The sequence below is a fragment of the Labeo rohita genome, chromosome 25 (assembly GCF_022985175.1).
Source record: "Labeo rohita strain BAU-BD-2019 chromosome 25, IGBB_LRoh.1.0, whole genome shotgun sequence".
Taxonomy (NCBI): Eukaryota; Metazoa; Chordata; class Actinopteri; order Cypriniformes; family Cyprinidae; genus Labeo; species Labeo rohita.
The window spans coordinates 16,478,121-16,493,416 of record NC_066893.1 but is presented as its reverse complement, the minus strand read 5'-3'; the positions used below and the strand labels follow the sequence as shown (position 1 = coordinate 16,493,416).

Below are 15,296 nucleotides of genomic sequence, written 5' to 3'. Positions count from 1 at the left end.
TAGAAGCTCCTGGCTCGCTTCCCAAACTTCAGGGCTTACGGCATCAAAAGTTTGCAGAATCTCATATCACCTTAGTCACTTCTAGATCCAGTCCTACTCAAAACCTACTTGAAAGGCTTTTTCTTTTTTAAGGAGAAAGCTAAAAGTTGCACACTGATAATGTGCCTACAGAATTCAGCAAAGTTCAGTGGGTTTGTAAAATTCGACAAACACCTTGTTTATTACATGTTCTCTTATTAAAAATTTTGAATAATTTGAATTTGCTAGGAGCACACTCTGTTTAAGACCATATTAAAATTGCTCTGGATTCAGGAGTCAAAACGATCTCTCAGATTCTCAGCTGAATCATTACATGTTAAGCAGTTAGAAGCCTTTAATGTAGCTTCATTCCTTAACTCAGTCTTCTCCAGAACATCTAAACCAAATCAATACCTAATAATATAGCTGTTCATGCTGTTGCTTCCTGAGATCATCAGGCCTTTATAGAGGATTATTTTCAGCTCCGTCTAATGTACATTGATTCCATTGAAGCCGGCCAGACTGTCTGCATTTCTCAGCATTTCCGACGGGAACTGAAATGATGCAGCGTTGAAAAGGCTTTGTTTATTGCTCTGGTGCCTCTGCCTCATAACGCTCCATGCAAACAACACTTCCATCTCTGAAGAGCTTGCAGAAAGCAAGCTTAATTTTGGTGTCTTTATTTATTTATTTTTAAGAACCTGGTTTGTTTACCTGATGATATTTTTTGGTTGGTCTTCTTGAATTAAGTGTTATTTTAGTATATTTGAGATACTGTTAGTTTCATTATTATTTTGATTTAATTTTTAGCTTATTTTCTGTTTTCATTTAAAATACTACCCCAATGTAGGGCTGGGCGATATGGCTGAAAACTGTATCACGATATCAGCGTTTCATATCGGTCGATATCGATAATTATTGATATTTTTTATGACCCATTTAAAATAAGGAACAGGAGAAAAATATATTACATTTCAACATTTTTATTTTAAACTTAACCTTCCTCTGATCATAACCCCCCCAGTTACTAAGACAGAAATGTCAACAGCCATGGAAAACTCAAATAATTAAAATGTAAACATAATTCTAAAGTCACAATGAACACTTAACAATTATCTCTTAACATTTAAGGTGCAAAATAAAAGAAAATGTAAGAAATGCTTAATAAAGTGTAATAAAATAGTGCAGTGTTAAATATAAACAGAAATATGCCACTGCGTCCGTTTTATCTTTGTACCATTTAGATTCTTTGTCATAAGGCACTGATGCAGAGTACCTCTCCATGGTGGTCTGCTGCTTGTGTTCAGGGATCGAAATTAACTTTTTTACTTGGTAGCACTGGTGTTCCCAACTTCAAATAGTTAGGAGCACCAAAACTAAATTTAGGAGCACTAAATGAATATTAAGGTTGCATTAAATACAACTACACAACCTATAGCCTGCAGCCTAGATATGTTATGTAATCTAATTTGCGCACATTGGGGAGTCGCTCTCTAAACGTGGGGTATTAAAACTGCTTTTGAATGCGCGCGTGCGTTTTACTTTCGGTTTCGTTTTAACGATGGCGCGAAACTCTCGGCGGTGCTGAGCGTCCATTCTACAGTACAAGATATTAATTTAATAATTTTGTCACTCCCACGTTGCTAGGTTATAGAGCGAGTGCCTTTGTTAATGCAACCAAGCTTGCTTCGCAACCTCTGTTTTCTTCCGACGAAGAATAAAAAATATAGAACGTTTTATAGAACACATTTTTATTGATATCGATCACGTGTCTATCGCGATACATATCGTTATCGTTTTATCGCCCAGCCCTACCCCAATGTCATCCAAGATGTTCATGTTTTTCTTTGTTCAGTCGAAAAGGAATTAAGGTTTTTAAGGAAAACCTTTTCAGGAGTCAAAAAAGTATCAGATTCTCAGCCGAATCATTAAGTTAAGCAGTTAGAAGCCTTTAATGTAGCTTCATTCCTTTACTCTGTCTTCTCAAGAACATCTAAACCAAATTAATACCTAATATAGCTCTTCATGCTGTTGCTTCCTGAGATCATCAGACCTTTAAAAAGTATTATTTGCCTTCAACTTAATAGACTATTTTGAAGTTGGAGTTTTTCGCTCTACCTTGTTTTTGAACAGAAGTACACAGACAAAGAACTAAACTTGCATGGCTTTTCCAACGTGATTACACAATACGTTGAAGACAAACAATACGTTGAAGACAAACAATATGTTGAAGACAACGTGTTTCGCAAACAATATTTCTTTACACTTTCACTTTTTAAACACAAAATTACAAATATATTTTTTTAGAAAATATCTGATTGTTTCGCTAGATAAGACCTTATTCCTTGGCTGGGATTGTGTAGAGCCCTTTGAAGCTGCATTGAAACTGCAGTTTGGATCTTCAACTAGTTGATCCCCATTGAAGTCCCTGGAATGTTTTCCTCAATATTTATTTCTTTCCAACTGAAGAAAAAAAGAGATGAACATCTTGGATGACAAGGGGGTGAGTAAATTATTAGGAAACTTGTATTTTGGAAGTGAACTAATCTTTTAAGAACAATTAATTTAAAAACAATCATTCATGTAATATATGTAGTTTTTTTTTTATTTTAAGCCATGTAGTTTTTGGTTGTTGTTGTTACTTAAGTAAATCAGTTCCAGAAACGGATTCAATTACTCAATGTAAACATTTTGCTTGCTTCAGTATGTTAAATATAAACTGCTGTAGCTTCACATTCACCCGCTCTCATTTCTAACCCAAATCCTCTGATGGGAATCTGTTTGGCTGTGACCTCAGGAATGCCTAGCTTCCATTTTAAAAAAAAAAAAAAAAAAAAAAGTTTGGTTGGTTCTATAAACCCTAAACTCTGTTCTGGAATAGCCCTGGTTGTGAGGTCCCACAGAATGTGATTTTTCTAGCCAATGTGTTTTCATTGTACACTCTGCTTCTAGAACTAAGGGGCGGCGCATTAGCCAGGCTTGAGCTATGAGTGGTATGTTGTACCCTTTGGGCGTTAGCCGGAGAAAAACATTAGCTTGTCTGTATGTTTTGCAACACATGACTGTGTTGTGCTTGAAAATGAGAATTAAGGGAACTGTTGTTTCACAGTGATGCTGTAGAAAAAACTTTATGGGTTCTTCAAAGAACCTTTCAGTGAGCAGTTTTTTTTTTTTTTTAAAGAATGTTGTAAAGAACATTTCAATAATCTAAAGAACCTTTTTTCCATTTGAAAAGTTCCATTGATGTTAAAGGTTCTTAATAGAACCATAGATGCCAGTAAAGAGTGTAGGTTGCACCTCTTCAGAGCCCGTTTTTCTATAACTGACAAACCAAACTGTGGGTGTTGCCTGACAGATTTGTAGCTGACAATTGCGTTTCATGTTACATTGCGTGTCCAGTACGCTACAAGATGTCTTAACGGCTCAGGTTGTGTTACTCAACCTAAATTTCCTTTCAGATTTCCCTAAACCCCCATGATGTATGTTCCTTTTTGCAAAAAGACCTGTGGCCCTCACGGAAAAGTTTTGGATGACTTGCAGGGGAAGTCCGAATAACTGCTCTCTGCAGTAGGAGATTAGATAAGCAGTGTTTGGGTGGGATTTGTTTACAGAGAGCGCTCTGACTGGACGCCGAGCAGGAGGGGCGGAAAAAACCCAGTGACCCATGTCTTCGTGTTCTCGTTCACAGAAGCCGCTGTTAATGAAAGGCTTTAACACTGTTTCGCTCCTGGCAGGCACGCGTGGATCATCTGCTGCAGCTATGTGTTCATATTCGGCTCTCTCTGGGCGGTTGACTGCGTGCCAGAGAGAGTCTAATGTCCTCGCTTCTTTTGTGAGCAACACAAGTCGTTGATAACCCTGGGGTTAGGCTGGGATGATCAGCTGGGGGCGGATTTCTGAAACTCACACACCCTCGCACGCTGCCTGTTTGCTGTGAGAGACTGCTGACAGCGGTTTTGACACAGCTGATCTTCCTAATCTCACGTCCCCTGACACGTTCTATGCTCTCTCTAGACGACATGCTTGTTTTCTGAACAGCTGCAGAGCTCCGTTGGCCTTCAGAGAGGTTATTGTGTGGTCAGGGCTCGCCGTCCCAGTAGCCGCTTTAGACTGCGGGCGCTCTAGGCTTTCCGGCTGCAGCTTGAACCAGATGACTTGAACCCCCCTCCTTCGCACCCCGCCAACCTCACAGGAAATAACTGATGCCGGACAGGGGTTCAAATTTAGCATGGCTTTGCTTGACAAAACACTGGTTCGTACTGACTGAAAATGGTCTTTTAGCATGTGGCCACCATTAGCGCTGCTGGTAAATTCCACCTTTTAGTCTTTCTTTTGGTCTTTAAAACATGATCTCAGTGGAATCGGGTTGCACAACAGAGAACACTGGATACACAACACCTCTCTTTGAAAACACTTTTGGTAAAGCTGATGCAGTAATGGTGAATATTTTCATGTTGCTGTTGTTTTCATCTTACCTTGTATAGTGCCCTGTGAAATATTTTTTTCGTTAAATGTTTTTTCCGTTTAAATTTTTCTGGATTCCATTTTTTTGTTTTAATTTTTCTAGACTTTTAATGGTTAAAATAAATATGATTAATCAAAAAGAATTAATAGAAAATTACACAATTTAACAGCAATTCATTATAAGTTTTAAAGGCCCTATGAAATGCGTTTCATTATATTTTTTATTATTAATTTTTCCAAATTACTTTTATTTTTTATAGGGAGGTGCAATATTATCAGACCGTTATCAGAATTCTGATTACATAAAGCAGTAATTCATGTCAATAAATCATGAGTATGTTTTGATTTAAAGGTCAGAAGCTATAGCTTACATGAATAAAGTCACAAACATGAGTAATGCTGTGCAACGATTAATCACAATTAATCGCATCCAAAATAAGTTTTTGTTTACCTAATATATGTGTGTACTGTGTATGTTTATTATACATCAGCTTTATTATATATATATATATATATATATATATATATATATATATATATATATATATATATATATATATATATATATATATATATATAATAAAGTTGATGTATATATTTATATATAAATAAATATATATATATAAATATAAATGCACACATGCATACAGTATATATTTTCAAATGTATTTACATTTATGTATTTTTATTGATGATAATATTAATATTATCTATAAATATATTTTATATTTAAACATAAACAGCAATTTTCTTAAATATATCCATGCATGTGTATATTTATATATGCGTAATAAATGTACACAGTACACACACACATTATGTAAATAAAAACTTTTGGATGTAATTAATCACGATTATTCATTGCACAGCAATCAACATGACACTTAAATTAAATAACTTTTATACTGTTAAATATAATATTATATACTGATTTCTTCATTAATGTGTAATGTTTTTTTAATTATTATATTTATATATATATATATATATATATATATATATATATATATATATATATATATATATATATATATATATATATATAAATATATAAATATATAAATATAAATAAAATATGAGCTCTAAAAATTTTTTACAACTCTTTTGCTTTAAAACGTCTACAAATGTGAAATCGTAAAAAAAAAATGGTAAGGTTACCACTGCAATTTTCTGGAAAAAAAAATGCAGCTATATAAATTTTATTTATTTAGCTTCAGTATACTGTCTTTATTAAGAATAACTTCCATTATTGTTTATTTAATTCTAACAAATAAGTTATTGTTAAAAAATATAATTTTGCTTATTTTCGCACAGGTCAGACTTGGTGTTGTTTCCAAACAAAAGAAAGTATATCGGTATCGGCATCAGCTATTGGCCAAAATGAGTTGAAAAATATTGGCATTTTGAATACCAAATTCTGTTTTACATTAATTTTCTGGATTCCATTTTAATGGTTTTATTGTTTGGTTAATAAACAAAAGCATCTCTAAATAACAATTTAAAAAAAAAAAAAAAGTGCATTTCTTTTTTTTTTTTTTTTTTTTTCAGAAATACTGTGGTGTGCTTTTACATTTTCTGGTAAATAAATTCTGGTAGATAATTTGTTCTGGTAAATATTCCTCCATAAATAATGTTGTACTAACAATTTTATTATTATGGGGCCCTATGATTTCTGTGATGCAGAAAACACGGACAGAATCGCGGAATCCAGCCATAAAAATGGAATTTACTGTATAACGTGGAGTCACGGAATTTGCCCAATTTTGGATGGATAAATCAAAAGTAGTTTAGTAAAACGTGATATGGGCTAAAAATATTGAATCCAGAAAAATTTAAATGGAAAAAAACAAACACAAAAAAAACTGAATTTTGTAATGAATAAATAATAAAACCAATTTTATAGGCTTCTACCTTCAATATTGTTGCCTAGTCCAAAACAAATCTGATTGTGAGAGTTCAGCACAATTAAATCTATATTCCTTGCAAAATAACTCCATATCCATCAGAATCCTGGATACTGCAGCAGCATGCTCAGGTCTGTGTCGTCTTTTTCTGAAATTAAAATGATTTTCTAGAATGGAGTTCATCGTACTAGGCATTTATCATCATTATCGTGTTGCCAGAGATGTCTGTGTTTAATGAAATTACATGTCAGCATCTTGACATTTGCTCAATAACCCATGTTATCAAATATTTGTATGCGTGTTGTTGTGTGCAGTTGGAAATGATAAGAATAACGTCACACTAGTTTGTTTTTAGTCCACACTGTTCTTGGCTGCTGTTCACAAATTGAGCTTTGCACTGAAATAAGCGCTATGAAATCTAATCTTACTCCAGGGGCAAAAGACTTGAACATTTGAAGTCTGGCCTGGACTCAAGCAAACATAACACGGGTGCAAATGCCACCTCTAAATAGTCTTTAACAGTAACTCTCTTTGTTTGAGTTGGGAAGTCCAGACCTGCCGTGTTATGTCATCATTCTTTTTGACCTGATTTCTGTAACTTCCCCCGATTCTTTCACCTGAAATGCGACTTCCTGTCGACTGTGGGCTGCTGGGAATTTTTTATTTTTAAAGATTTGCAAAACCACAGTGATGTAAATAGCATTCTTAAACCTGAATACGTTTTTTTTTTTGAGCGGAAACCAGTTGCGGTTACAATATAGTTTGGCAGTGTGCAAAATTAACATGTTAGCGTTTAGGGCATTTCTGGCCTAATGCCCTCTCGTCCTTCAGTGCCCCTTGCTATTGGATTTCTCTGTGCTTTTGGAGCGTGTGGTTTTATGTTGAACTGATGTTAGGCTTTGGATTTGTCTGTTTGCCCATCGCTATGCTGGAGGTTTATTAGGGTTTAGGCTGTAAGATCTTGTGCAGAATATAGAGTACTCCATTTGTGCTGTCACTGTGCCAAACGTACTCATGTTTGTACTGTCAGTTAAGCCGTACTGTTACCAGGGCAGAAAATAGTATCTCGTGCCATGATTTTAATAACCACAGTGCTTGAAACAGTAGTAGTTCTGTGAAAACAACAACTGTCTGTGGTGTTATTAACAACTGTTCTTATGTTCTGTTCTGTTCTATGCCATGGGTAATGTAATACTATAATTCACTATACATTGTGATGTACATGTTTTTGCAGGACATTTAATGAATGAATGGGATCTGTATATGAACCATGCTGGTTTGTTTGTTAAATACTTTGCCCGATTTAGTAGTCCAAGTATATCCAATACAAGCCAAGTAGTTAAAAAAAAAATGTTTTCCACAGTTTGCTGTTTAAATCCTTTCTGCAAATTTGTCTTTATCATAATGTGAAGGAAAACTCCTGCGGGTTCTGTCTAGGCCTACCTATATTAAACACTTTTTTTCAAATATAATATTGTTTTTAGTTTTTAAGTTAATTATTATGATACTTGTTTTCATCTAAATGTTGTTGTTGTTGTGGTTGTGGTTGTTGTGGTTGTTGTTGTTGTTGTTGTTGTTATTATTATTATTATTATTATTATTATTATTATTATTATTATTATTATTATTATTATTATTATTAGAAACACCCCTATAAGAATTATTATTATTATTATTATTATTATTATTATTATTATTATTATTATTATTTATTTTTTTATAAATAAGACACAACCCTGCAGATTCTGTCTGGGCCTAGCTATATTATATAATTTTATTTCAAATATATTTTCCAAATAATATATTTTATGTAATTTTTTTTTTTTTTTTTTTTTTTTTTTTTTTTTTTTTTTTTTTTTTTTAATAAGAAACAACCCTGCAGATTCTTTCTGGGCCTAGCTATATTTATTTTATTTCAAATATATCATTAATATTACTAATAACAACAATTATAATGATAACAATATAAATCGAAGTAGTAATAATAATTATAATAATCAATAACAATTATAAACATTATGTAAATATATTATATATTTAAATGTATTACTATAATAATAATATTATTATTATTATTATCAATGTTATTTTATAATGTTACAATAATAATAATAATAATAATAATAATAATAATAATAATAATAATAATAATAATAATAATAAATATTATATTAATATAATGATAATAATAATAATAATAATAATAATAATAATAATAATAATAATAATAATTAGTATTATTCGTATTATTATTATTATTGCTTCACACCCAAAACCTTATAAGATTGCATTTTTTTTCTTTTGCATTTTTTTGCTTTTGCATGTAAATACTGTACAGCAGTCCTGTCCACTGCTAGCTGCATAAACACACCTAGCACTGCTGTGTTTGTTTGACTCGGTGATGACTTCTGTTATAATGCGTCATCCTGTGTGTGTGCAAATAATGGGTTGAGCAGCTTAAAATGAATCACAGCATTTGCTGCTGCAACACCTCTGACTAGGAAGACCAAATGCGGTGTAATTGTATAGACAAAAAGCAAGGAACCTGTAACTTCTTTTCAATGCCCTGAATTTAAAAGGCGGTGTCACATAGCCAAGCCATCAGTGAATTATTCACAGCAGCTTTTGTTACCGCATAAGTAGGGTAATGTTGGTAGTTACAGTCACTTACCAGTGACCTGCCTTGACATATTTTGGTATCAATAGCTGACTGTTTTAACTGTGTGTCCTTTAGGTGCTGCATGTGTGATTGGTGGGCAACAAGCTCAGACATTCAGCAGAGCTTTAGCGCCTGAGGAGTTTGCTCTGTAGTTGATTATTAATGGTGACCAGGGTTAATTGTGTGTCATCAGACTCCTCCTCTGTCATCACCCAGTTTTGGTGTTTAGATCCGTCCTCATCTGTCGCTAGGCAGCCAGCATTTTCCCTCCGGTTGTCACGGTAGCAGATGTGTATGGGCCCGTTGACGTCAAAGCCTAGATCCAACGGCAGACTCGCGCTGCATCAGACCAGGAATGCCGCGTCATTAGGCTCAGGATCGTATCAATGTGGGCACAAATCATGACTCTTGAGCTTAAGTGAGCGTTAGATGAGTCTCAAACCCAAACTACTGTGTGTCATGAAATTGTTAAATGTATAAATTGTCTTGATGTTGACATAATGATTTGTTTGAATCATATAGTAATCCAAACAAATGTTCATCCTTCTCCAGAGCTTTCGTAATAAAGTGTGCTACTGCTTTTCAATCAACAGCTTGTTGTCAAGGTAACCACTCCATTAATTCTCATCCTTTCGTGATAATGTGTTTCAGGGCTCCGGAGATCATCCTGGGCTTACCTTTCTGTGAGGCCATAGACATGTGGTCACTGGGCTGCGTCATCGCTGAGCTCTTCTTGGGCTGGCCGCTTTATCCAGGAGCGCTGGAGTATGACCAGGTAAGATCAGCCGGTGATCTCAGATAATGAGCCACTTTGTTGCGTCCGGGTGACGCTAATGGGCAGCGTTTTATAGGATGACATTCGCTTTTTTCAGTTTAAGTTTTGTGATAGGTCACAGAGATCATCCTCAGTTGGCACCCATAGCCTTGTGCTTAGAGCATTGACAGCGCAATGGTGCTCAAGGCGACCCGAGTTCGAATCCCGCCTCGAGGTCCTTTGCCGATCCTGTTCCCCTCTCTCCTACCAGTACTTTCCTGCGAGTTCTCCACTGTCCTCTCATAATAAAGGTGTAAAAAGCCCATAAATATAACTTTAAAAAAAAAATTGTTATCCTGGACCTGCCCTAATAAAATGATGCATATCATAGTTTTCTTTTTTCATTCATTACTATATATTAAAATAAACTAGTTATTAAAGAAATACGTAATATAATATAATATGAAATAATATATAATAGAACAGAATAAAATTAAATGGTATATTTTATTTTAAGAGATCATCCTGGACTTTCTCTTATAAAATAAAACATTTTGGTTTTATTTTAGGTTATCATAGTGTTTTTTATTTTTATTTATTTTTTCTTTTTCCATTTATTTTTCTATATTAAAATAAATTAGTCATTGCATAAGGATGAAATGTTATATAATATAATATAATATTGCATAATGTAATATAATATAATATGATATAGTATAGTATAATTTAAGATAATATAGTATGATGTATAATCAAATGGTATATTTGATTTTAAGAGATCATCCTGAACTTCATAAAGTAAAGATATTTCGTTTTTTAGTTCATCATACTTTTTTAAATTTTTAGATTTATTTTCATTTATTATTACATATTAAAATTAATGATTTATTGTGTAAGGAAATAAATAATATAATATTAAATAATCTGATCTCCTTTAATCTAACAAAATGAAATAGTGTATTTTATTTTAAGAGATCATCCTGGATTTACCCCAATAAAATAAAACACATTTTAGTTTATAATAGGTGTTTGTTTGTTTTGTTTGTTTGTGTTTAATTGTAGTTTTCTTTTCATTCGTTATTATATATTAATACTATAATATAATATAATAATTTATTTAATTTTTTTCAGAGATCATCCTGCACTAATAAAATAGAACACATTTTGGTTTTATTTTAGTTTATCATTGGGGTTATATATTTATTTTTTTTATTTTTTATTTTAGATCTCTTTCATTATTAAAATAAATACATGGTTATATAAGGAAATAATATAATATAATATAATATGGTCTTACCCTAATAAAATGAAGCATAATGTATTTTTATTTCAGTTTATCATAGTTTATTTATTTATTTTTTTAGATTTCTTTTCCTATTTTTTATTCATTATTACATATTACAATTAATTATTGTATAAAAAGAAACAATATAATATAATGTTATATAATGTTATATAATATATCTTATTTTAAGAGGTCATCCTGGACTTAAAATAAAACCGAATTTATTATAATAAAATAAATTATTATATAAAAAGTATTATAATATAATATAATATAATATAATAAATTATAATGGTATATTTTATTTTAAGAGATCATCCTGTGCTTACCCTAATAAAATAAAAAAAAATATTATAATAAATTAATTATTGTATAAGGAGTCTGCAGGTTATGTAACAAACTAGTTTTATTTATATAGAATTTTTGTCAGCTCAGCTCACTTTAAGCGAATTTCTTCACGTAGCATGGAAAGTGACTCACACACATTAAAAATGTGTGAACGCATTTACCGTCATGGACCAGCGCTGCCGATAAACCAGATGTCTGAGGTGGCGTAAATGGCGTGTATGACAGTGGCAAAACTAGCTGGCTGTATCAGAATAGGCTGGTTTGGGTTTGCTGACCACGAACGCCTGGGCCGCCTCTCCGTGCCAGCAATGGGTCCAGTTCCACTCCACACAGCAGAATGTATTTATAACCGAAAGCCCCACTCACACACACACCCTCTCTCTCTCTGCACTATCAGCAGGTTCTCACTTCAGCGCGCTCTCTGTGTTTGTGCAGCGCTTTGGCAACCCGATCATGTCACTATAACACCCCTAAGATGCCATAAACACTGCTTGTTTAACACGGCTGTGTTGAGCCTCAGCGCTTGTAAAAGGAGAGGTGGCGTCATAGTCGAGAGAGGAAGAGACGGAGAGGAATGAGAGCAAGCAGCCAAAGAGGGCTTTGTAGTGGCTTGTGTTTTCACTGGTAGAGGCCCACTGTGACACAGTCTTTCTGAGAAGCAACAGATGCACGCTTAAAGGCGAACGGCGGCAGAGTTCACGGACCAGTAATACTCTGTTTCCCAAGGCAACAAGAACAATGGTGTTTTTACACACAGACTCATGCATTGATGGGGTCGAACTGCTCCTGCCTTCCCTAAAAAGACAGCGCTGTGGTTAACCAAATGATGTTTAATGCCTTTGTGATGTTATTTACATTGTGAAGTCATTGCTTGTATTTATAAGAGAATGCAATGGCAAACAAACGACAATGCTAAAGCGGCCGAGTTGCTTTTTTTGTTCTTAATTTGTTAAACCTTAGGGAGTAATGTAACGTAATGGATAAAGATGTGAGGTGATAACCAAACGGTCTGTTACTATGAACCGTAATCCAGTTAGACAAGTTATTAAAGTCAGTAAACAAGGCTGTCTTAAGGTCACTTCTGAAAATGCATTTTCACTGTTTTGTTGACTGAATAATCAATACCAAGGGCAATATTTGTCCCTGAAATAGATTTTCACTGACAAATTTACCTTTTTTTCTTATTCTTCTAACTGTAGGCACACAGTGTGTGTGTTGTCCATGTATTTGTACTTTTTAAGTTATTGATCTGAAACCTTCTCAATGTGAGAAATTATGGAAGATAAATATAAAATGAAATACATATCATGTAGCTATGAACAGTAGGATTGGGTTTTGATACAAATTTCACAATTCAATTCAATTATGCTTCACAAGCTTGCAATTTGATTCAATTTTTATTATTTTGGATATACATCAGGTACAGTACATGGCTGTAAAATATAAACCCAAAAGTTTTTGAATGGTAAGATTTTTAATTTTTTCTGTAAAGAAGTCTCTTCTGCTCACCAGGCCTTCATTTACTTGATCCAAAGTACAGCAAAAACAGTAAAAATGTTGAAATGTTTTTAGTATTTAAAATAATTTTCTATTTGAGTATATTTAGGGCCCGAGCACTGCAGTGTGAGGACCCTACTGGAATTGCTCTGTTTCGTATTTAAAATGTAGTTTATTCCTGTGATTTCAAAGCTGAATTTTTAGCATCATTACTTCAGTCACATGATCCTTCAGAAATAGTTCTAATATTCTGATTTGCTGCTTAAAAACTGTTATTATGTTAAAAACAGCGAAGTAGAATTTTTTTTTTTTTGAAAAAAAAAAAAACAATAGAAAGTTCAGAAAAACAGCATTTATCTGAGATAGAAATCTTGTAACGTTATAAAAGTCTATCATCACTTGATCAATTTAAAGCATAAATAAAAGTATTAATTTTTATAATTTTTACTGACTCTAAGCTTTTAAATGATATAGTTACAAAAGCTTTTTTATTCAGATAAATGCTGATTTTTGGATCTTTCTATTCATCAAAGAATCCTGGAAAAAATGTACTCAACTGTTTTAAATATTGATGATGATGATGATGATGATGATGATGATGATGTTTATTGAACAGCAAATCAGCATATTAGAATGATTTCTGAGGGATCATGTGACACTGAAGACATGGAGTAATGATGCTGGAAATTTAGCTTTGATCACAGGAATAAATTACATTTCAAAATATATTCAAATAGAAAACAGTTATTTTAAATAGTAAAAATATTTCCAAGTTTTGTTGTTTTGCTGTACTTCAGATCAAATAAATGCAGGCTTGTTTATTCAGTTTCGTGCTGAAACTGGTATTAAATTGGAGGAGATAAGTTCATGTGCTGCTACATCGATCTGTCACTCTACATTAAACAGCGCCAAAACAGCATTTATTGTTTGAATACTGTAATAAGGACAGAATTTGAAGTCTGAGACATTTCATATCAAAAGTAACAAAGCACAAAGCTTATTGCGATTTTATTGGATGAGGGGCCTTACAATATGCCGTTCATCAAATCCCAGCTAAACAAATCAATTCTTGGGGTGTAAGAATTGATGTTCTTGATTAAAATTGAGAAATCAGCGTTTTTTTTACCCAGCCCTAATGAACAGTGCACAAGATACACAACCTTTCAAAAGTTTGGGTTACATTAGATTAGTCAGTCTTTTTGGAAAAAGGTCTTACATAACTGTTTTCCATTTTAATGTTTGACGCAAAGCTGAATTTTCAGCATCATTACTCCAGTCTTTGGTTTTACATGATCCTTCAGAAATCATTCTAATGTGCTGATTTGCTGTGCAAGAAACATTTCTTCACTTTCAGGATAATTTTTGTTACTTTGCCCTGGTTCATGGTTCGTTTCTGACCCTGTTGTCATTCGCTTCAAACTAAACATGACGTTTCCTAACTAAGATCAGCTCTGCCCTTGAGCGAGACGCTTAAACACAAGTTGCTTGATGGAAACTGTCCATGTAATGAGGTGTACGATAAATCGATCTGGATTAAAAACATCAGCCAAATGGTAAAGAACACATTTGGCTTGCCTATTCGGTGTGAGAGGATTGACATGTGTTGTGGGCAGAAAGAGTGGCCAGCATCTGGACTTGGCATCTTAACAAAGCCTTGAGTAGCGGCAGACCCCATACTGCGCTCTGTATTAAGAGTGAAACACTGAGCTTTCCAAACCTAGCTGTCATAAAACTCAACTCTAAACTCAGATCTTGAAGTTATTTGCTTATTTTTGTCTCTTTTGTTGTGCGTTTCAAAGCGTTTTTTTTGCTGACTCACATTGATTGATATCGCCGTGTGGTTTGTAGCTTCTTGAAACCGTTTTTTTCCATCCTAAAGATGCACAATCACAGGTGACGTCAATGACAAATAAATTAAAGCCGTTTTTATCTTTTAGTAAGCACTAGGGTTATGGTACGAATGTACTTGTCAAGACAAAACCTTTCTGAGTGGTTCATTGGTATTTTGGCAGTTTTCCTGCTGCATACCACTTACAGAGACCTGCCTATTCTAGACCAGTCTTATCTCGCATTACTTCCTCTTGAAATAGTGGAAAAGTACCACATGCGTGTTGTCATCTTGTGTCATGCTTTGTGAATCAATCAAGAAGGTTCAGATGGATTTAGCATTACTCGTCTTATCTACTAATACTATACGTGTCTTTGCAGATTCGTTACATCTCTCAAACGCAAGGGTTGCCGGGAGAGCAGCTTCTGAATGTTGGGACGAAGACGGCCCGGTTCTTCTGCAAGGAGTCTGATTCACCGTACGCCGCCTGGAGACTGAAGGCAAGGGTCCATTTGTCATCCACTTAACCAGACGTTGCT

The 15,296-nt window shown here is 33.7% G+C and overlaps 1 protein-coding gene across 2 annotated transcripts in view; it reads left to right on the top strand.

Moving 5' to 3' along the window:
* hipk3a (homeodomain interacting protein kinase 3a) overlaps window positions 1-15,296 on the top strand; it is a 45,244-nt gene that overhangs the window by 15,727 nt on the left and 14,221 nt on the right. For both annotated transcript variants that reach the window (XM_051099054.1, XM_051099055.1), the window contains exons 3-4: window positions 9,697-9,820; window positions 15,138-15,257. In XM_051099054.1, the coding sequence (XP_050955011.1) occupies window positions 9,697-9,820; window positions 15,138-15,257 (244 nt within the window). The remainder of the gene's footprint in view (window positions 1-9,696; window positions 9,821-15,137; window positions 15,258-15,296) is intronic.